The sequence below is a fragment of the Aspergillus sclerotioniger genome (genome assembly GCF_003184525.1).
Source record: "Aspergillus sclerotioniger CBS 115572 chromosome Unknown BO94scaffold_44, whole genome shotgun sequence".
Lineage (NCBI taxonomy): Eukaryota > Fungi > Ascomycota > Eurotiomycetes > Eurotiales > Aspergillaceae > Aspergillus > Aspergillus sclerotioniger.
Genome location: NW_020291034.1, coordinates 192097 through 214190, shown reverse-complemented (window position 1 = coordinate 214190; position 22094 = coordinate 192097). Strand labels below are relative to the sequence as shown.

At 53.2% G+C, this 22094-nt stretch overlaps 10 protein-coding genes across 10 annotated transcripts; 6 read left to right on the top strand and 4 right to left on the bottom strand.

Moving 5' to 3' along the window:
- Positions 1-463: 463 nt before the first annotated feature.
- Positions 464-2492, top strand: BO94DRAFT_590700 (NADP-dependent isocitrate dehydrogenase; the record flags this gene model as incomplete). The annotated part of the gene is made up of 7 exons (XM_025616051.1): positions 464-760; positions 979-1014; positions 1114-1124; positions 1194-1366; positions 1417-1453; positions 1515-2011; positions 2068-2492. 7 exons carry the CDS (start codon positions 464-466, stop codon positions 2490-2492), a joined length of 1476 nt encoding a protein of 491 aa, XP_025462242.1.
- A 444-nt stretch (positions 2493-2936) lies between these two features.
- On the top strand, positions 2937-4795 carry BO94DRAFT_569878 (uncharacterized protein; the record flags this gene model as incomplete). The annotated part of the gene is made up of 7 exons (XM_025614762.1): positions 2937-3264; positions 3325-3361; positions 3429-3496; positions 3558-3931; positions 3993-4060; positions 4118-4518; positions 4757-4795. Exons 1-7 carry the CDS (start codon positions 3136-3138, stop codon positions 4793-4795), a joined length of 1116 nt encoding a protein of 371 aa, XP_025462241.1. The 5' UTR covers positions 2937-3135.
- A 183-nt stretch (positions 4796-4978) lies between these two features.
- Positions 4979-6363, bottom strand: BO94DRAFT_302258 (uncharacterized protein). The gene has a single exon (XM_025606758.1). It carries the CDS (start codon positions 6256-6258, stop codon positions 5155-5157), a length of 1104 nt encoding a protein of 367 aa, XP_025462240.1. The 5' UTR covers positions 6259-6363; the 3' UTR covers positions 4979-5154.
- Positions 6364-6468: 105 nt separating this feature from the next.
- On the bottom strand, positions 6469-7797 carry pgxC (putative extracellular exo-polygalacturonase; the record flags this gene model as incomplete). The annotated part of the gene is made up of 1 exon (XM_025614189.1): positions 6469-7797. One exon carries the CDS (start codon positions 7795-7797, stop codon positions 6469-6471), a length of 1329 nt encoding a protein of 442 aa, XP_025462239.1.
- Positions 7798-8364: 567 nt separating this feature from the next.
- BO94DRAFT_540249 (SRPBCC domain-containing protein) lies at positions 8365-9314 on the top strand. Its single transcript, XM_025612875.1, has one exon. It carries the CDS (start codon positions 8491-8493, stop codon positions 9157-9159), a length of 669 nt encoding a protein of 222 aa, XP_025462238.1. The 5' UTR covers positions 8365-8490; the 3' UTR covers positions 9160-9314.
- A 1802-nt stretch (positions 9315-11116) lies between these two features.
- On the top strand, positions 11117-12887 carry BO94DRAFT_302434 (protein kinase domain-containing protein). Its single transcript, XM_025606759.1, has one exon. It carries the CDS (start codon positions 11368-11370, stop codon positions 12601-12603), a length of 1236 nt encoding a protein of 411 aa, XP_025462237.1. The 5' UTR covers positions 11117-11367; the 3' UTR covers positions 12604-12887.
- Positions 12888-12995: 108 nt separating this feature from the next.
- BO94DRAFT_579348 (amidase signature enzyme) lies at positions 12996-14797 on the bottom strand (the record flags this gene model as incomplete). Its single annotated transcript, XM_025615264.1, has 3 exons — positions 14564-14797; positions 13883-14540; positions 12996-13854 (listed from the first exon to the last, which is right to left on the bottom strand). The coding sequence occupies exons 1-3, from the start codon at positions 14661-14663 to the stop codon at positions 12996-12998; spliced, it is 1617 nt and encodes a 538-aa protein (XP_025462236.1). The 5' UTR covers positions 14664-14797.
- A 409-nt stretch (positions 14798-15206) lies between these two features.
- BO94DRAFT_590693 (Zn(II)2Cys6 transcription factor) lies at positions 15207-17339 on the top strand (the record flags this gene model as incomplete). Its single annotated transcript, XM_025616050.1, has 3 exons — positions 15207-15276; positions 15322-16160; positions 16206-17339. The coding sequence occupies 3 exons, from the start codon at positions 15207-15209 to the stop codon at positions 17337-17339; spliced, it is 2043 nt and encodes a 680-aa protein (XP_025462235.1).
- Positions 17340-18584: 1245 nt separating this feature from the next.
- BO94DRAFT_540244 (DUF4419 domain-containing protein) lies at positions 18585-19984 on the top strand. The gene has a single exon (XM_025612874.1). The coding sequence runs from the start codon at positions 18641-18643 to the stop codon at positions 19721-19723; it is 1083 nt and encodes a 360-aa protein (XP_025462234.1). The 5' UTR covers positions 18585-18640; the 3' UTR covers positions 19724-19984.
- On the bottom strand, positions 19915-22088 carry BO94DRAFT_540243 (uncharacterized protein). The gene is made up of 2 exons (XM_025612873.1): positions 21848-22088; positions 19915-21783 (listed from the first exon to the last, which is right to left on the bottom strand). Exons 1-2 carry the CDS (start codon positions 21966-21968, stop codon positions 20057-20059), a joined length of 1848 nt encoding a protein of 615 aa, XP_025462233.1. The 5' UTR covers positions 21969-22088; the 3' UTR covers positions 19915-20056.
- Between the last annotated feature and the right edge of the window lie 6 nt (positions 22089-22094).

Genomic DNA, 22094 nt, shown 5'->3' with positions numbered 1-22094 from the left:
GGAACGGTGGGCGGAAAGGGAAATGGGTGTGACTGTGCCAGTGTGCAACCACACCGGATAAGAGGTGTTGGAGATCCTCCATCTGTCTTCTTCCTCAGACGCCTTCTCTCCTCCGTCCTCTCCTCTCCCTCCAGAAAGTTCAGATAGAACGATTTTCCGGCTTCTCCGATCTGCCCCGTGAAAAGTCCCTTTGCCAGCAGCCCTCGTCCAGTCCGGCTCAACGGCAGCTTCCGAACTCCACCATCGCCTCCTTCCAGCCGAGAGCTTCACTGCTTGCTGAGACGCTTTTCCCTCGGGTACTCGCCCTCCTTCTCCCCCCTCCCCCCCAATTCGCAGCGTGGGCTGTGATCCTCCTCGTTTCCCCGTTCCCGATAGCTGATCCGCTTGGACAGACCTGATTCCCCGTTGGCCCCCGGTTCCTCCCACGCCCCCCCAGACAACTTGCTTCTGCGCATCCCGCACGATGTCGACCGTCCGGTTCAGTTCCGCATTGGCGCGCCGTACCCCTCTGACTGCCCCTCTCTCTTCCTCCGCTCGTCGGTTCCTCTCTTCTTCCTCTTCTATTTCTTCCTCTTCCTCCTCTGTCTCTACTCGCTCCCCCAGATCTCTTACCTCTGCCTCTTCCCTGCTCTCAACTCGCCCTGCTTCTGCCCGCTGGACCGGTCTTTCCTCGTTGAACCTTACTCAATCCCGCACCATGGCTACCGAAATCCCCAAGATCAAGGTCAAGAACCCCGTCGTGGAACTCGACGGTGATGAGGTATGTAGTTGGAAACCCGTCCTACATCTGGCTTCTGCACCCCTTTTATATGTCTTGCCCTGCATGCGCATTTTCGTCATGGCGCATTCCACGCGCGGGGGAAAACGGCGGCGGCGCCCTTGTTCCCTGGCAGCCAAGCGTCTATCACTCGGCGATCCAGGGCTCAATTGCAGCACGGGAGAAGCCTCTGACATGTGCTAACATGCCCTTATTCTTAGATGACCCGTATTATCTGGCAGGAGATCAGAGAAAAGGTACGTCGGCCCTCGGCTGCCCCGCTACGGCATCAGCCCCAGATGCCTTCATCCCGTTCTCTCCCGTACTCAGACACTAACTCGGCCCCGCTTCTATAGTTGATTCTGCCGTAAGTCTGCTCATTCGTCTGTTCCTCCGACAATTGCTCCATCCAGTCCGACTAAGACCTCGCCGCCAGTTACCTTGACATTGATCTCAAGTACTACGATCTGGGTCTGGAATACCGTGACCAGACCGATGACAAGGTCACCGTGGAGGCTGCCGAGGCCATCAAGAAGTATGGTGTCGGTGTCAAGTGCGCCACCATCACTCCCGATGAGGCTCGTGTGGAGGAATTCAAGCTGAAGCAGAGTATGCATAGTTCCATGGGAAGGAAGACACCTGCTAACCCAATTGTCCAGTGTGGCTGTCTCCCAACGGCACCATCCGTAACATCCTGTATGTATCCCCTTGCTCGACCCCGTCCGACGCTCAATTGCTAATCTCATGGCCCTTGCAGCAACGGTACCGTCTTCCGTGAGCCCATCATCATCCCCCGCATCCCTCGTCTCGTCCCCGGATGGAACAAGCCCATCGTCATCGGTCGTCACGCCTTCGGTGACCAGTACCGTGCCAAGGACCGTGTCATTCCTGGACCCGGCAAGCTGCAGCTCGTCTACACTCCTGAGGGTGGCCAGCCCGAGACCATCGATGTCTACGACTTCCAGGGCGGTGGTGTTGCTCAGACCCAGTACAACACCGACGAGTCGATCCGCGGCTTTGCTCATGCCAGTTTCCAGATGGCCCTGCTTAAGAGCCTCCCTCTCTACATGAGCACCAAGAACACCATCCTGAAGAAGTACGATGGTCGCTTCAAGGATATCTTCCAGGAGATCTACGAGACTACTTACCAGAAGGATTTCGAGGCCAAGAACATCTGGTACGAGCACCGTCTCATTGACGACATGGTTGCCCAGATGATCAAGAGTGAGGGTGGATTCGTCATGGCCCTGAAGAGTAAGTGATGAGACTATTGAATGCTCAGGGCTCCACGCTAATCACTGGATTTCTAGACTACGACGGTGACGTTCAGTCCGACATCGTCGCCCAGGGCTTCGGCTCCCTTGGTCTGATGACCTCGACCCTGGCTACTCCTTCTGGCGATGCCTTTGAGTCTGAGGCTGCCCACGGTACCGTGACCCGTCACTACCGCGAGCACCAGAAGGGCCGTGAGACCTCCACCAACCCCATTGCTTCCATCTTCGCCTGGACCCGCGGTCTGATCCAGCGTGGTAAGCTGGATGAGACCCCTGAGGTCGTCTCCTTCGCCGAGGAGCTCGAGCGTGCTTGCATTGACGTCGTGAACGAGGAGGGCATCATGACCAAGGATCTGGCCCTTGCCTGCGGCCGCAAGGACCGTGAGGCCTGGGTTACCACCCGCGAGTACATGGCTGCTGTCGAGCGCAGACTCAAGTCCAACCTCAAGGCCCGCCTTTAAATACCCCTCGAATATGTTGACTTTGCATTGATAAACTAACGCTAGCGTGCGACTCGGAGAGTCGAATCATTTTCTGTATACGGGTTGCATTTGCGGAGACCATTATGTATATTTTTGAGACGGTGGGGATGTTAAGGCCTCAGTCCTGGGTAAGCAGACAGTCTGCTGTTGATTGTCTTGCTCCGCCTGGTTGAAATTATTTGTATACGCACTGTGGCCATGGCATGTAGTTGCCTCCCAGAACTTTATGACGCTTTGTACATGCCATTGCAATAATGAAAACTGCATTATTTACACCAGTGTTCTTCTTAGAATTGAATCCAGTCCAAACCATGTTCCGGTAGAGGTTACAGACCGGGGGGGGGATCCAGCAGGCCAGCGGAGCGAACCGTGGATGCGACGAGGTGGTGGTGGCTACATCTGGGCGTTTCTTCCCCGACCCGCGGCTTTTTTGACTTCCCGAGTGGTCCTTGACGCAATTGATTCCGGTCCAGTCTCCTGTCGGTGACGGAGCAGTTGGCCACCATGCAGTTGAATTCTGAAAGTTTGCCCTTCGTTAAGATGCAGCATAGGAAGGAGACCACCCCCGACAGCAGGCGAAAGATGCTGGCCCTCGCTGCAATTGGAGCCGTCAACCTGCAGGATGTACGCCCTGCCCGTGGGAATCACTTTTCTCGCTCTGGCGAGTGTCACCGTCGCGCTGCGGCTGTATGCGCGACTCCATCTCGTGCGGAAGCCGGGCTGGGATGATCTGTTGATTGCTGTCTCCCTGGTATGATTGGCGTCTGTTCTGGTGTTGTTCAGGAACGCGCAAAGCTAACTCGGAGTGTAGGGAACGGACATTGTATTCTTCGTCTTTCTCGTCATTGGTAAGACATCCCTTGCAGGGCTGTGCAGTCTAGTACATATAGCATCTCTGTTGACATCGCACCCCAGAAAGCAAAAATGGCCTGGCAGAGGATCAGGAAGATCTCAGCCCCCAGGAAGTCCGGAATCAGCTCAAGGTATCCATCCATCCACCTACATCTCTCCTGGTAGTATGCAAGAAGCCTAACATGTTGACAGGCCCTCTGGATCACCATCCCATTATACAACCTCTCTCTGACTTTGACCAAACTCTCCCTGGTCTTCCTATACCGACGTCTATTCCCAACAAAGGTGTACCGCATCCTCCTCACCATCACCTTGGTATTTGTCATCATCTCCGGTCTATGGATGGTCTTTAGTACTCTACTATTCTGCATTCCCGTCTCTGCATTCTGGAATAAGTCCCTTCCACGGACTTGTCTGCCCGCAGACGTGGTCTGGTGTCTAAATGCCGGCCTCCAAATCACCACTGACCTGATCCTCGTCATCCTCCCATTGCCAATATTGGCTAGACTCAAGCTCCCTAAACGACAAAAGTTAGCACTTCTTGTTATATTCGCCCTCGGATTCTTGTACGTCCATCCCCAACCTCATCCATCCAACGAACCAACCAACTAACCTCCCTCACCCCAGCGTCTGCGCAACCAGCATCGTCCGCCTAACAACCCTCATCAAACTAATCCGAACCCCCGACTTCACCGGTACCCTTCCCCCCTTCCCATCCCCTCCCCCCCACTAACAAAAAAAACCAAAAACAGAAGGCAACGGCCTCGCGGCAACCTGGTCCTTCGTCGAATCCAACGTCGCCATAATCTGCGCCTGCCTTCCGCCTCTCCGCCCACTCATAATCCGCTTCTTCCCACATCTCATGCCGTCTCGTATGCGAAGTACCTACCGCGAGAAACCCACCAAAGAGGGATTGAACTTCGTGACTACTACCACTGCTGCTAACCCTTTCGCTCCTTCGAATACTAGCTACGTGGCTAGTATTACGGGAAATTGTTCTACGAATGGTGGTGAACAGCAGCAGAACCAGAACCAGAACCAGAACCAGGATGGATTGGGATTGGGTTCGTCGCCGGAGATGGAGGGGATACAGATTATGCGGGAATTGAGGTGGGATTCGTATTCTGTTGGGAGTGTTGAGGGGGATGGGGGTGTAGGTGTGGGGGGAGAGGGAGAGGGTGTTGGGGGGAGGGGGATGAGGGGGAGGGGGATGGGGATGGGGAGAGGAGGTCAGAAGCTGGAGGGCAGTTTATGCATCCTTATTGGGTGTTGGGGGTTTGATTTTTTAGTCTTTGTTTGCTTTTGGGTTAAGGTGGGGGGAGAAGGTGGAGTCTAGGTTGTTATAATATATACAGTATTTTTTGGGGCTTTTAATTTATTTGGTTGTGTAGATGACTTTGGGGTTGGGGTTGGGGTTTTATGGGATTTAGTAGCGTTCATGTCTGCTTGGCAGATGGGTTGTGGTGATTGGGTGGATTGGGAGCAATAAGAGTAAAAGGAAAAGAAAGGAAAAGGAAGGGGCTAGGGCACTTCCAGGGATGGGCTGGCTGGCAAGTTATTATTCAGGAGAAGTAGAAATTGGAATTTCTGCAAGAACAAGGCTGATGAGATCTCCTGTTCTTTGTATAACTACTATCTCGCTGAGGATGGATGGGATATCAAGGTAACGGACAATCTTGATAACACTAGCCCTATACTACTCAGAGATCTACCATGCCTGTACAGGTTCCAGCAATATTTAACCCTGACGCGGTATGGATGAGCCCTCTATGCCAATTCCCATCAACGCTCAGTCACCCCCTGAATTTGGACCTGTTCTGCGAATAGGCTGGAAGCCTCCCGCTGGCCACTCGAACCGTACACGTCTTCTGCTGGTGCGCATTGCTCCAGGCCTGCCCCTAGGCCTATCGCCTAACGTTGATTCGGAGCTTGATGCTCTATGCGACGCTACGGGACCGTCGCCAGGATAAGAAGAGGACGCTACAGAGCGCTGCGTCCGTGTTCGCGATTGAGGGCTCACCGCACGGGATTGGACCCCTGTCTCGGGATGCGGGTCCGCGGTGGAATCGCCTCCCAGGGCGTTATGATCGTTATCATTGATGCTCATAGGGAACGGCATGGCATCCTCGATAGGAGTAGGAGTCTCAGCCTCGGCATTCCTCTCAGGCTCTTCAGGTCGGGATTCTTCTGCCTGGGGACTCGAGTCGCTGACCATTTGTTCTTGGTCAGCTTGAGTGCTATGGTTGCTGTCATGGTTGGTGTTAATGCTGCTGCCATAATCAGTGCTATGATGACTGTTATGATGGCTGCTATGATGACTGCTAGGATGACTGCTAGGAGGACTGCTATGATGACTGCTGTGATGACTGCTGTGCTGACTGCTATGATTGTCCGGGGGATTTGGGTTGAGAGCCTCTTCATCCTGCGTCCTGGAGCACCAGTTTGACCAGAATGTCTTACACTTGAGGAAGCACATTCCGACGAATGGACTGGTATTAAAGTTTGCCTCGAACGGAGGATGTTTGAGTATGCACGGGCGGTCTAGCACTGCTGTCTTCGAGGGGCCTGCGGCTGCAGCACTCTTGGGAACGTTCGAGGCACGAGAAGAGGCGTTACTGTTACTTCGCTCCGACACGCTTCGGTGGAAACTATCCACGTGGGCATAGCAGTGGTGGCAGATGACGTCGTATTCGCCTACTCGCGGAAAGCAATTGAAGCTGGCAGGGAGCATAGGCTCGTACAGGGCGCTATCGGCCCAATTGAAATCACCGACTTGGATCCATCCCGGCAGCTCATCGAGGGGAATCAGAGGAACGACCATGTAACCGGGTCGGTAGACGTAGAAACAGGGAAATGGCTGGAACGTGGAGGCGCGATTGATAGGTTGTGACATTAGACGAAGGAATGAAGTGTAGTGATAACGGATGCCGGGTTTTTTTGGATACCAAACGAGTGGACTGGTTGATTGAACGATAGACACTAGTACTGGTGGGAGATGACAGAAATGAGTGCCAAAGGACTCCCCGGGTCATGGACAGCAGGGATGGTTCAGAATGTTGTGCCCGGCAGGTCCGAGGCGGCAAGCGTGGCTTCCCTCGCAGCATCAATTCGATAATAGATCGTAGGTCCCATTTCTACAGTCAAATCCGAGCTCGGGGTTAAGGGTTGCTGTTGCATTCATGCAAATCACACTCGCCGGCTCCAGGCTTTGCGGGTATAGCTGGAGATTGTCCGTTACAAAGTTTGCACAGGACTGAGTCGTATGGCACTCCAGGATGAGGGCTTCAGTATGCTTCAAGTTGGGCAGTCCAACATTGTACCAGCACGGGTCCGAGGCGCAAGAGCCATCGCCAGGCTGGTATGTATTGATCGAACCAGAAAAGTCAGACCATGTGAAGTCTTCCATTACCACGGCTGAACTAGCATTGACCTTGCTAGAACTGGATGCCCCTTGGTCCGTATAGCTCTGAGTGATATAGATCGGGAACGTCACATTGTAGGCTCGAATGTTAGTCCAGGTCACGTTTCTGACGAGTCCTTGCCCTCCGCTCCATGACTTGAAGCGCGCCGCGTAGAGACCATCAATAACAGTTACGTCTTCGAAGCGAATGTTGGTGACATTAGCAAAGTCGGAGGAATCCTCTCCCAGCGAACCAATGCTCATGCCGTGAGTCTGGTACCCGATGGTGTTTCTCGTGAATAGGATGTCGTGCGATCCCGACGATACTGCAATCGCATCATCGCCGTTGTATACGACACTGTCAGTTATCTGGATATTTGTGCCCTTGACATCAAAGCCATCCGTGTTGAATGGGAAATTGCCTGTCGAGGTAGCGTCGATGATGGCATGGCTGACTGTAATGTCTTGCCCATACAGCTTAAAGTTCCACGCGATCGGCTTTTTAGACCGGAAATACTCCACGGTGGCTTGGCTTGTCTTCAGGCTCAGGAGATGTGGACGTCCATCGATTCCAGTGCCATTTGGAGGGTTTGCATCCCACCAGGCCTGTCCGTACGATTCGATCCAGCCATTATTCACGTTTTCAGGACCAATCCAGTCCACTCGGGGGCCTTCAAAGGTAAACCATATCGAATGACCATTGTTGACAATGTTTTGTACAGCAGTAATGTTCTGTGGTAAGTGTAGGTTGCCGTGCATTCGGATTTCCACATTACTGAGGTTGGTGGCTGCGATGGGATAGAAAATGTTGTAGTTGACGCCCTCTTCGAAAATAATAACGGAGTCAGTCGCACATTGCGCGAAGGCTTGAGCGACTGCAGGCGAGTCATCGGCCGTTCCATTGGAGGCGTTGTACTTTGAAGGGATCACGCATTGCTGGTTTCGCGATTGCGTTGTTCTGGGGAAGTGCGGGACTCCATGAACAAGGGACGTGACAAGGAGCAGTATGAAAGCTGCCTTGATAAAAGTCATGACCGAATATGCTTGTGGGAAAGGTTCTTCACAGCTAATACAGAGCCAGTATTAGCATGCATCGACCCTTACTTATACCCCCGCATGAGGTTCCTCTCCTCCCTGCTTCGGCATTTGAGTCCTCTTCAATGCAGGACCATTAAGCATACGCGATGACGTTCGGAAATTTGTAGGCGTCATAGATCCATAGTACGGAAAATTTCCTGAAGAGGACCGAGTCTGTGCGGGATTCGATCGGCATGATAATTAACGAAGCGAAGACTGGGCTTGGTATTGGTGGAGAAACCTTGCCAGATTAGCGCAGTGCGGAGGCGGGTCTCGACGAGAATTAGCTTGGCTTTCCCCGACTGTCCCCGGGGAAAAGAGGCGTTGATCTGGAAAGTGGAAACTAGAGTGAAGCGATGATGCCATTGTTTGGATGAGGCGGGGGAGAAGGTACTGTGTATACTTCCAAAATTCCAAGGGGGTGGAGTTTATCCGGGGTCACATGGCGGTGGAGCTCGGGAGGCTTAGGCTTACTCCGTACTCTCCTGTCACTCGGTTACTGTCAGCATTCAACAAAGCAGCCTCTCAGTTCTCTGCCATTTGGCCCATCTCATAGCTCGGTTCAAGCTCTGCTTCGTCCTATCGAGTGACGTCTATTGCTCCGCTTTATACTACATCAAGTGCCTGCAAATCACCCCTTATCCGAATATGGCTACCGGTTCACCCTCGTCCAAGGCATCGCTCGCGGCCAACCCAACGCCCAATATCGCAGCAGCAGATGCAGTCCTGCACATCGAAGGTATCGCGCTAATCGACGCCCCATTACGAGATGTCTGGGATACTCTGCTGGATACCTCAACCTGGCCATCGTGGAACAAATTCGCGCCCGCAGTCACTATCCGCCAGCAGCCCGATTCCGATGCCATGCAGGTTGTCTCCCCCGTCCTCCAAGAGGGGACGAAGTTGACTTTTCACGTGAATATGAACCCGGCCTCTTCCCAGCCACAGCCAAGACAGGATGTGCCGTTGATCGTGACCGAATGGCATCCTCCCACCTCCGACAAGAAACTCGGTCGGATTGTGTGGGTCATGGATGCGACAGTTCAGGGGCGCATCATGGCCTCACTTCTAAATGCAGAAAGGGTTCATGAGCTTTCCGAGGTCGAGATTCAGGACGCAGACGGACAGATGAGGCGGATGACTGAAGTGCGCACCTGGGAGGCACAGATAGGAACCCTGGCATATGTGGTTCGCTGGATGTACAAAGCGCGGCTAGCGGAATGCTTTGACCTGTGGGTGCAGAACCTGAAAGAGTACGTCGAACTAGGTAGGCTCGTACCGCACCTGGAATCGTACATATTTAACATCCGAGCTTAATTGATCTCCTTGCTCGTCGAACGGTTGGGCAGGTACTGTTGCATGCTTTAGCGTAAGCAGTAATGGCCATTGTCGCAGAGTCGATGCTGGCTGTGGCGATTCGCAGGGACCACGAATATCCGAGACCAGCCTTACAGGCTTACAGCCACAACTAGCGTCGGTCCCGTGCGCGCTTGGCACGGCGAGATGTATATTCCAGAGCGATCTATGGAGTATCGCGATCCATAGCGCTGGATATGTCTTTGCGTAGCATTCCTGTTGGACAAATCACAGATTGAAGTATTAGTTATGACTTATGAGAGAATTTTCCGTGCGCACTTCAACGCAGTGGAGCGATGGGACGCCGACGGCAGAAGGGGACTCCATCACGCTATCCTGTCTCGTCCGGTCCTAGTCGATAGTTATATGCAGCGCGAGAATTACGATCGCAAGTGGGCGTCAATGGTGAACTGACTAGCGAGGCGCTACTTTGTTTGGGCCAGAGGTCGGCTGCAGAGTGGAGGTGGTTTGATGGCAGCCAATTTCCCTGGCAGATTAGACCCACGTGGGGGTGGGGATTGGCTGAGGGCCCCGTCCGAGGGTTACGTCCTCGGCGTCTTAGCTGCTGCACGCCTTTTGTTCGTCGTCCGACAGCGAACGGGTGGAAGTTTCGAATTTTCGGTAGTCTTTCCATGTACGGAGTACGGATGGTCTTAAGGGGGAGGTGATCGGGGCTGGCTACTGGCTACTGGCTACTGGCTAGGACTAGATACTGAACGGGGCAGGTCAACAAATTGATATCCCACGCATAAGGGCGCCTGCAGGACTGCGCAGGGAGAAAGAGAATGGCCTGCATGCTTCCCGGTCCACCATCTTCCATCGGGGTTGTTGCGATAAGATCGATTCGGCTTACTTGAGTGCTCCCTGCATTGACTCATCAGCAACCTCCAGCAGATCAGGAAGACCTGAGATTGCCATCCCTGCCACGGTGGTGTGTCACACTTTTCGCGGTCTTCGTCATCACTTCTGGCAGTGGAGTAGCCCAAAACAGGGATCACTTATGGTTAAAGCGAAGAAAAAACACGGAGGAGAGGGTGACAGCCGTTTGTGCCCGAAACCACCCAGGAGTGGCCGTGAGTTGGCGCCAAAGTGTTCGGGACGGCGGGGAACACCAGCCAAAAGCCAGCCAAAGCCAGCCAAACTGCACGAAATTTGAGGTTCGAGAGCCCCGAAGGCCCCACCGGCTTGCCGCATTGAACCAACCGGAGAGCCACTTTGCAAAGGAGGCGTGGCACGCTAGAGCCGAATTAGGGATAGTGTCCGTCCTGGAGGGACTTCCTTGGGAAAATGCACAGGTTGCAAACTTGCAATCCCCTCGCGATCAGCAGCGTTGGCTTCTTTCTTCTTCCTCTCCTGAATGCTTACCCCGGGTTGTCCTCCTCAACCGTCCTTAAGGTTCAGAATGGGGGCATGGGAGGTGTTTCATCCCGCCCTCCTCAATCGTCAGCAGGGGGAAAATGCAGGATCCGAGGATGTCCATCTCCGAGGATGGTGGTGGGACTACGAGGACTCAGTCGAGGAGAATCGCGCCGGCGGGTGGAACTATTTGCATGTCACGGTTACCTGCGACGGTTTGCTGTAATCACCCACGGTTCCTCGCCAGCGATTAAGCTATCGCCCTTCTGTCGATCTATCCAGTCTCCTCCTCGCCGTCCCCTCTGTGTTTAATTAATTCCCTTTTAAATCCGCTGGGTCGAGACTCTTGCCCATCTCGAAAATTTCTCCTTCCTCTCCAGTCGTATCTTCCCTCATCATTCTCTTCTCAACCATGAATCTGTTGCAGTCCTCATCGATCCGCTACCTTCTGTCTTATTCTTCCTGTACCTTTGCCCACCAATAGTCGAGCTGCCAGCGCCTCCGGCCTCGAACTCCGGCCGACGTCATCTTCACGGCCTTGCCACCAATTGACTTGTCATCGGCTATAGTCCTGCTATTAAGGCTATTGCAGCTGCGTCTTCCAACTCATTTAGCAATTCAGCATATAGTCACAGGAGCAGACGCCTCCGCTGTACAGCGACTTTCTCTTATCGCTCTTTTCTCGACCGGAGATCCCGGGCTTTCGGGGCTGAAGACCGAACTACTGTGTTGATCTAAAGTCTTGCCTCCCCCGCTATCTCTATCTCCCCAGAAATCTCACTGGAGGCAAATTTCCCTCCAACGCCATCCATTATGGCTGCTAAACATATGCCCTTCCCGCTGTCTGTTCGCACCCAACATGATAGCGACACCCAAATACCGCTTCATCTAGTGGTGCCTGGTCTGACCCCTCCGGTGACCCCAACGGTGGATGATGAGAGCCTTTCAGGCAGTGTTGCCACCCTTTATTCCGGTGGCTCAAGTCCGTCTTTGTCTCCAGTTGACGGTAAATTCAAAGATGTTGATGTGGAGGACCAAGCCGTGTCCACCTTTGACTCATTCACAGATGAGTTAGAATACCACTGTGACGCTAGAGGCCGTCTGGTAGAGTTTGGCCGCGGTGTCTGGAGCGTGGTCTACAAAGCCTCGCCTTGTGAGCCCTTGAACGCTTATCCACTCACGCCTCCCAGCTCTCCAGCTGTCAAAACCCCCACGGTAGCGGTCAAATCCCCCGCAAGGCGGGATGCACACCCGGTTCTGGACGCTGAAGCGCTTGCACTGACCCGAGTCAGCCGCGTGGCCGGGTCTGAGAACCACGTTGTCCCCTTCCAGGGATATATCGCGGATTCTCACTCGATTATCATGTCGGCGGTCCCGTTAGCGCTCTCGACGTATATCGAAGAGAAGGCCGCCATGGCCCTGAAGAATCGGACCACCAGGACCATGTTCGAGCCCGTTCAAGGCATGGCCCAGTGGCACGATCTTGCCAAGAAGCTCATTACCGGCCTGTCCTGGCTCCACGATGGGCCACGGATGGTGCACGGTGACATCAAGCCTCACAACATCTTGCTACGCGCATCGAGCAGCGACGATTCGGAATTCGACCACTTTCCCTACGACCCGCTGTTCGCTGATTTTTCATCCGCCCATCCTATCGTCAGCCCCTCCTCTCCGGAAGGGAGCATGGGAACGGCTCTGACAGCCCTAACGCCGCCATTTACGGCACCCGAGCTGTTATCCGTCTCATCCTTGACGTCCCCAGATGTAGCGCCAACCCCTGAATCCGACGTTTTCTCTCTCGCCGTTACTCTCCTGGCTGCCGCTACCGGCGACTTACTTCTGTACCCGGGTACCAGCCACATTCAACGCTTGGCCATGGCCCGTGAAGGCCACCGCGTGATTGAGTTTGCCCGCTCCGGGCCGAACGGGTCTCGCGTCCCTCGTAACGGGATCGTCGAGCAGATCATCAAACCAGCCATTGCCAAAGACCCGAGCCAGCGCATCAAACCGGACGAATGGGTGACGCTCGTCAAGTCTATCACTATCTAACTTTGAGCTGCGCGGTCCTTGGTTATCATCCCGCCTTGCTTATCTCGGACTATTTCCTTTGAATTTTCTCTTATCTTCTGATCTGTCTAATCTGTTTAACTTTTATCCTACCCCCACTTTCTAATTTATCAGGCACCCGCCTGCTGCTTATTTATCTTTATCTTCTTGTTTCTCTTTTTCATCTTGTTTATTTTTATCTATACATAAACCTCAAAGATACCCGTTAGATAGATGTGCAAACGAAACCAGATTACACTCCGCTAATTGACAATCTCCTGGAAATTGGAATATATTGGATTATGTGATTGCTATGGTCTGACCCACTTTTCGGGCTCTATCAGTACGGGCTATTCAGGGACTAGATCCTCCTTGCTTAGTGTGCTCCTCACTCCTCAGGGCAAAGAATCAGGGGTCAGAGGCGCAGACACGGAATCGGAACCACGCGAGGATTGCACATAGTTTCTCCATCCGCCAAACCGGGTAATGTCTTTTGCGTCACAAATGAAGCCCTGGACCCAACGACCATCCTGCAGCTCAATGGACCCAATGCCTAATGGTGGTGGAACGATGGCGAGGAACCCTCCCACCTTGCGGAGGGGCAATTCCCAGACTTCCACCTCAATGGATGCGCCTCCATCGCCCACCCGCTTGAGGCCTGGCTTCGGGATGGAGGATCCGGTCTGCGTCGCAAACAATCGATAGCATGGAGCCGTTGTGGTCGCAGCCACCAACCTGGCCTCGCGCACCACCCAATTCTTGTTCAGGGGCAGCCCGGAGAGATGCGCTCCCACTACCGCCAGCTGCATTGATATGGGATCGACCACAGCACCGGTGAGCACCGAATCCTCTCGATAAGTCTTCTTCGTGGCACCCAGCAGACGCGGTGCATCAACAAGCCACTGACGGCCAAGTCCAAGAAATCGCTGCTCCTTCCAATCTCCCCCGATCAACGTGATCCCGAACGAAAGCCCGTCAGCTCGGAAGTCTGCGGGAATCGCTAGCGCAGACCAATCCATCAAGTTGACGAAATTCGTGTAGATGCCGAGGCGACTGTTTGCCAGGACCGGCTCTATCTTGGGTTCCTGAATGGTAGGGAACGTCGGAGTCGTGGGTACCAGGATCGCATCAAACTTGGCCACAAGGCATCCAATCTGGCTGGCGAGCTCTTGTCGGCGATATTCGCTTTGAAAGGCATCCGCGGCTGAGATTCGCTCCGCTTGGAGGATTATGTCCCGGACCACGGTGCTTGCCCTTCAAGAAGGTCTCGATCGCTGCATACCGCCCCGCAACCCAGGGCCCCTCATAAAGCAGACTGGCCAAGGCGAAGAGCGGACTGAAGTCGATAGCCTCCGATGTCCATCCCAGCCGTTGTGCTTTGATCATTGCCGCTTCATAGGCTTCGGCGTGCTCCGACTGTCCGTACCACTCTGGACTGTCGCAGTTAACCGGGACAGGGTGCTGGATGGTTCCGATTTCGTTGGTATGCTGCTCCGGCCTAGCCATGGAGTAAGCTTCCTGCTCGTCCGGCCCTTCCACCAACCTTAACACCGTCTCCTCATCATCTAGCGTGAGCGCAAAGATCGACACACAATTCGGCGACCTGCATGCCGGTAGCACCCCCGATGTACTCAACGCCCCCCTCGTTGGCTTCAGCCCAACCACATTATTAAACCCCGCCGGCACCCTCCCCGAGCCCGCCGTATCAGTCCCTAGCGCAATTGGCACCAGACCCTGTCTCACCACGCCACTCCCCGAACTACCCACCACAGTCGAGTCGGTGGTTGCTACACCTCGCTCTGCGGCGAAAGCCGGACACGCCGCCGTGGTGCAGAACCCGGCGACATTGATATTATCTTTGACAGCGAACGGGACGCCAAATAGTGGCAGGTTATTGGACCTTCGAGCACAGATCTGCTCCCATTGCGCGATAATCTGCTCTGGAGTGGCGAGGGAGATCCACGCGTTAGAGGTGTCACCGCGTGCTCGCTCAAGTAGATCGAGGAGATGCGCTGGTCCAGTAGCAGTGGATTTTGATCAGGTGAGTCTGTCGATTTTGTCATTCTGTATGCTCTGTCGTAGTATGATGTAGACAGAAATAGGTAGGCAATGAGCGGTAACTTGGGAGACTGATATTGTGGATCATAAGACGTATCATCGTGGGTGGGTGAGATAGATGTTCTTTGAGTATGGGGTGATAAGTACTGCCGGAGATTGATTCGTGTGCTTTTGTGGGGCAGGGGGGGGGGGTTAGGTATATGAGGTTGAGGTTGTATACTGGTTCTGTTGCTGGGTTGCTTCCTATCAGGAGGCTTTATGATAATAGCACTACTTATGGTACACTCTCATTTCCGAGCAGTCACAAGACTTAAAAGCTATATTCAAGGCCACAGTTGGTTATTCAACTGGCATCTAGCATCAGACACACCAATGGCTTCATGGTAGTCGAGAAATGAAATCCAACTGCCCTCAATCGAGGCGGCGGCGCAACGCCAAGTCCGGGCCCCGGGCGAATTCGGCCGAATTCGACCGGCCGAGATTCCCACGACCTGAAAATCCACTGTATGTGAGTATCACACTTTCACTTCCCAGGTCTGGTCAACATAATGAGTAGTTCCATGCCCGAAGAATCCCGACGGAAGAGAGTCCGAAAGGGAACGAAGAGCTGCTGGGAGTGTGAGCATCCCCTCCACCATGAAGCCCGAGACTGACGATGACCAGGTAAGCGGAGGAAGATCAAATGTGTTCCGTCGCAGGATAATGCTATCTGTGCTAGCTGTCTAGACAGAAGCACGCCTTGTCTTAGCCAGGAGTATGTGAATGATCCTGCACCACATCATGCGGACTATTCGGCGTTGGCTGAGCGTATGGCGAGGGTGGAGTCATTGCTTGAGGCCTTGATGGATAGGATGACTCCTTCATCTATTACAGCGAGGACGGATTCCCAGCCTCTGGTTGCATCGCCATCGAATGCTTCTGGGCTGCAGGCTGAAGTTGCTCCCTTGTCAAGCAAACTCGAGATTTTGCGTCTACAGCTGGCTGCAATGTTGCCCTGTCAAGCGGACGTGGATTGTCTGTTCGCTTCGAGTCACGGTTGCTGGCTTATCCAACAACATATGATGCCGGATTCACCAGACTCGGTGGATCACCAGTTATTTAATGTCTCCGAGGTCTCGAAACAACATCCGATAACGATTACGCGGCTACTTCTCTGCATTGCCATCTGCATTCAGCAGCTTCCATTTGATATGAATTTGCCAACCCTACAGACTACGGCACCACTTCGAGACGTGATGAGCGATATTATTGACTTTATTGTTCAAAACGTCACCTCGATTGACGAGCTGACTGGAAGCACTGAGAGTGTCGAATGTCTTGCACTTCAGGGAATGTACGAGGTCAATGCTGGCAATCTTCGAAGATCATGGCGTACGTTTCGAAGGGCCATCACAATCGCTCAGCTTTTGGGTCTACACAGAGTGGCTGTCACTCCATCCCAGGAAAGGCAAAATTCGATTAAGACCAAACAACATCATTTATGGTATCAGATTGCAAGAGGAGTAGGTCATCCACCTTATTGTATAGAATGACGCTAAGGCCACTAGGAACGTTACCTATCCACCCTCCTCGGTCTGCCATCAAGTACAGGCTCAGCGGTCTTCCCTTGCGATGACGACGCCTCTTGGCTCTCACTAGAAGACCGGTATCACAAGCACTTGTACCATATATCCGGCCTCATTCTTGCTCGCAACCAAGGAGATGGCACTCACTCTTTCTCAACAACACAGCAAATCAGTGAAAAACTCGATGCACTCGCCGAGCAAATGCCCCCCTCCTGGTGGGAAATCCCTACGAAGATCCCAACCAACCGCACCAAAGAAGCATCCGCCCAGTTCGAGCGAATCATGTGCCAAATCTGGCATTTCGAGCTGGCAACTCTTGTGCATCTACCCTTCATGTTCCGCGCGGCAACCGATCGACGATACGAATATTCCCATATCTCCTGCTTAGACGCTAGCCGCAATCTAATCCAACGATGGATCTTCATTCGCGAGAGCCATAACATGCTCCTCTTCTCCAACCTCTTAGAATTCCAGGCCTTCACAGCAGCGACAACGCTCCTTCTAGGGCTCCTAGCCGCCCCGAAAAGTACAAACCAGGGCATCTTACAAGAGCGATGCGAAGATTCTCAACTTATAGAGACGGTGGTTGCGAATTTCGAAAGACGCAAGCAACATGGCATTGGGATGTCCGTTGGTACTCAGAGTATTTCGGTCATTCGCACGCTTCAGCAGTTTCTCCACGGACGGAACTCATCTGATAGATTGTGTGTGGAGATTCCATTTTTCGGCGTTATTAAGATTGTACGCGGTGCCGTTCAACCGCTAGAAGGGGAGCGACTTCTCGGGGCTAATGTGTGCCAAAGTGCCTCATTCCTGGGACCTGCACAATCGACTGCATTCTCTTCCATGAGAACGGAGCGCATCTCAACATCAATGACGTATCCTAGAAATCAAACACCCCGAAAAACAGATGAAAACGAAGACAATGCCTTCAACAACAGTATGGGGATAGAAAACACCATCTTCCACTTCTCCGGCGGCCATTTCCAACTCCCCGGAGCACTATCTCCCATCCCTGAAGGACTTGATCCCAGCGAATGGACATTCAACGAAAGCGACATGATATTCTTCGACAGTCTAATCAACACAGATCTGATAGGAAACTGGACTCTCTAACCAACCACCACCAACCACCCACCCCAAAAGCCAAAATCAAACCCAGTCATCACACAGACCCCTCCTCCCCCAACCCCAACTGCTTCAACAACCATCCCTCCCCATCAAATATCCCTCCCTCAAACCCAACAACCCCATCTTCCCTCCTCCTGAAAAAATACACATTCGAAATCTCCACTCCCTCCACCTCCACGAAAAGCCAAACAACGGCACTGCTTTCCCCCACGGGCTCGACTCGGTGGCCTCGTACTTTGGGAATTGCGCCATGCAGTCTCAGTCTCTCCAGGGGAGCAGCAATCAATGGTTCCGGATTGGATACCTGGGTGGTGGTTCCGTTGACGAAGACGGTGATGGGGGGAAGGTAGTAAGTGGACAGTTTGTTGGCGCGGACGACGGAGGTGGTGTAGAGGGGGGAGGTGAGGGTGGTGATGTAGGATGTGATGTGGGACTCGGCGGCGGTGTGGATGCTGGTGATATTTTGTTTGAGAGTCATTTTAACTGAGGGTTGGGTTTGGATGGTTGGTATGGAGGGAAGTAGGGTTGTAAGAAGTGGTTAGTTGGTCGGGTTGGACTCCAGTAAGGATAGAAGGAAACGGGGTTTTATAGATGGGAACCGTGGCAGATGTCTGTTCTAGATGTATACTTTGACTTGGGCTATTCGGCCGTTTTCTCCGTCGGATGAATTCGGCCGATTGGTATAGACGGAGAGTTGGCTTATGGGTATATGGAAATTCAGCCGAATTACATCCGGGATTCTTGAATTGGTTGGAGATAGAAGCAAACTTCCTGTTCGAGAGTTTTTGAATTGATAGAGGGGAGTGGAATGTATTTCGTGCTTATAGAGGATGGGTTTGGGGATTGACGAGTATAGTACTACGGTAGTGAGTGCTGTTGCTGTTGTTATTGTGACTTGGTACTAGCTCTCGAGTCTTTTGGGCCACTATAATGTTATCTTGTCTTGATGTATACTTGCCTTGCCGTATTTTTACCCCGCGAAGCCAAGGTTTCTGGATGTTTTTTTTGCAGATATTCTGAACTATAACGACCTTACTTTCCAAGTCCACGAGCAATAGCGTTCTTGGTCAATACATCAGTCTATTATCCATGCTAGCCACGTCAGCATCATCACCGATGGTTATCCGGCTTGCTCATCGTCTGAAGGAAGCCCTCCACGTGGGATCGTCGATATACTAGTAGTGAAGAATCCACTGCCGATCCCCCGATCGCCTCTGCCCCTCCCTCCTCAATCACCCTCACCCTCACTTCTTGACATCTCTCACCATTCATCCTACTTCCCCATCATGCCCATTACTCTCAAGACATCCAATGTCCCGCCCGAGCCTTGGATCTCCACCAAAGCGGACAACGCCGAGCAGCTCTTCCAACAGACATGTCCCAAGCTCTTCGAAAAGAGTGACAGGATCCTACAAAGCTCATTCCCAGAATTACCCCGTCACATCACCCCAGACGAGAACGGGTTCGTTCGCGCGGTGTGGAAGGCCTATTCCAACCACCACCATCTAGTCCTACGACCCGACGACATCTGGTTCGCAATCCTAGTACAACTAAGCTTCTACATCAACGCCAACGCCGAAACCCTTCGCTCGCAATTCGTCGCACACCACGACCAAAAGCAACTGACAGTCAGCGCCGGAGGAAACATCCACACCGTCAATGTAGGATTACTAGCGATCCAGATGACCAACCTGATCAAGCAAAATGTCATAGACCTGGAACTTCACGCTTGGATCATGCCCTCCTTCACCACGACCACGCAATCCGACGAGATCGTGGCCGCGGTCCTGATGATGGGCACGTTTCAAAAGTACTTTGACTACACCATGGTATTGCTGTGTGGGATTCCCACGGTGACGTTACTGGGCGAGCGGGAGGACTGGGTCGCGCTTCTGGCGAAGCTCGAGAGGATTCCATCGTTGGGAACCCAGCCGGCTCGATTTGCGGGCCTCCTAAAGCCGATTCTGGAGAAGTTTGTCGAGTCCTTCGATCAGCCGGATTCTCCGGAGCTGTTTGACTTTTGGAATAATTGCGTGCATCATGAAAGTGGTAGTGGAGTGAGCTCTCTCTCTGGATGGATTATTGAGTTTTGTTTCTGGAATGAAGATGGAGATCTTATCCATAGGAGTCCGCCGTCGTTAGATGGGTGGGGTGTGCAGGCTGTGTCGATTGACACGGATGTTATCCCATCTGGCATGACTAGTGTTCCGGTTCTGCTTAATGATAACGGTAACCAGCTCCGTACTCGGATGGTGGCTGGCTTGGTGGGAATCGAAGCGATGTCTGGCCCGGATTCGAATCAGTCGGCTTTGGACTCCATTCGTCCTTACTCTGGATGGTGGATGTTTGAAGAGGGTGGTAAACAGTGAAGGGTCGAATGTCCTAATTCCTGAAAAACTATCTACTCCGTGCTGGAATGGAAACAACCACGAAATAAAGTTTAGCTCATCGCGCTAAAACGCCTCTCCGATCGATCGTTTCCCGAGATCAGGTACAAACCACATACGTAGTAGGTAGTACACATCCTTTTTAATTTTCTTTCTTTCTATGTCCTGATCCAATCGCAAGAGAAGAGTCTATCTATTTATCTATCTGTCTAGTTATACACTTATAGTGTTATAGGTTACATATCTCGTTAGTATACACACACATCCCATTCATCCATAGTTAATCGATCGATCGATCGATCGATCAGTAATCGATCAATGGAGTCTCTTCTTCCCCGGCTCGCGATGAACTCCCATTTTATACGATGTCAAAGTACCCCCGAATACCCGATTCAATTGCACACTGGATAACGGGACTCCACTGCGCTGGTACTCGATACAAATATCCCAGATTGTAGATGTGGAGAGGATATGGACCCGTACATCACTTAGATCGTAATCTAGGTTCTCTTGGAAACTGATCGTTGGGTCTGGTGCATCGCCCTCGCCGTGGACGGTCTTTGGGAGCGTGTCAAAGTCGGGTTTGGGCGTTTTGGTGGCGTATTCGGCTAGACTGGGGATGGATTTGACGATATCGTTGGTGCAGCGGCCGGGGAAGATTAGTTGGAAGACTTCGGCGGCGGAGAGGGCTTCGCGGCCGCGACCGAGGGAGAGGGTCAGGTTTTCGAAGAGACGCATGGCGTCGCTGCGTTCCGAGGGGGCGAGGGTATGGATTTTTTGGATGGCGGGGGAGTTGGGGTTGGCTTCGAAGTAGATGATTGTGCGGTCGATGCCTTGGGGGTAGAATTCGCCGGGTTGGATTTGGAGGGGTTCGAAGGGCCGGCGGTCCCAGGCTAAGAGGGCGTCGTCGAAGTTGCCGTAGCCGCGGAGGGAGGCGCGGTAGCTGTCGTAGATGTGGGGGAATTGGCGGAGGTGGTCGTGGTAGTTTTCTTGTGTTTCGTCGGTGATGGCAGTTCTGAGGGCGGTGATTTTGTCGAGGATGGGTTCGAGTTCGCTGGAGTCGGTGTTGGGATCGGCTGCTGCTCGGGATAGAGCATCGTATTGTGCATCGATCTCTCGAGACTGGTCGACCATTTGCTGGAGGAAGTACGATTGTCGGTTGTCTCGGTTGAGACGGGTCTGCGCGCGGTTGCGCTTCTTCTTGGCATCGGCGTATTCTGGGGAGGACCGCGGTATCTTTTCCAGGGCTTGGATGTCGTCCCAGAATCGGTCGTGTAAGGCGGTTCGAATGCGCGGGGTGTAGGGCACGGGCTTTCGGCCAGGATCGGGGCTCTCCGGGGCTGGGAGCAGAGGCGCGACTTCTCTGCCTGGGGGGGTGCTGATGTTCATCTCGGCGGTTCTCTCCGCAACGCGAGCGGCATTTTTTGTCGCGACGTTGAATCCCTTGTGGTTCACCCAGAATTTCTCATCCGGGGGAGCGGCGACTTCGAAGGCATGCAACGCGACGTTTTCCGTCCATAGCGCCACCCGTCTGCGATCTACCACGTAGCGGGGAAGGACTGCCTGCGCTTCGTTTGATGGGAGGGTCGCTAGTAATCGGACACTTCCGTAGGAGTGTAGTCCCGTCTGCTGCATGCATGTTTCCATGAACATCTGCAGCCATCGGCCTGCGGTGAAGTGGTCTTTATCGGAGGTGGTGGATGGCATGTTTGCTAGCACGAGGAGGGTGTCGTTCTGGGGTAATACCCCGGTATGGCTGCAGTTATCCGGACCTTGTTCTGGGAAATGCTCCGTGAGCACCGTTTTCCAATCGTTGATGGGGAAAATGTCCATGGAGAGTAGCTTGTAGGAGGGGTGGCTTTGGGCGAGAGGATCAAGCAGAGGTCGGAAGAGCTCCAGCTCGGGCTCTAGAAGAACATGGTTTCGCGGCTGGAGAAGACGGTTTAATTTGGATGACCAGAGGCCAGCTCCAGGCCACAGATCTAGAATGTCCAGGGGACGATTGCGGAGGAGGAATGGGGACAGGCGCTGCAGAGTATGATCTGGAGGACAAACCGGCACGTCAGCGCTAATACTCGTAGCCATGATTTTGCGCCTTGCACTCACCACATAGCTCTTCGCTAACAATATCCGGTTTCCTCGTGTTCCTCCGTTTGAGGTGGCCGGGGAAGCATTTCGCGATGCTCTTTGCGAGCGGAAATCGGGCGAGGGCCGAACGCGCTGCCATTGTGCAGGCAAAAGGTCTGCGGGAGACCAAGTGAGACAAGTGATCAGCCTTTCTGGGATGCGAAGAGGACCTTGGCGGACCGAGTCATGGTTTGGGCGGGCGGCATGAGGAGAGTTGGAGGTGGCG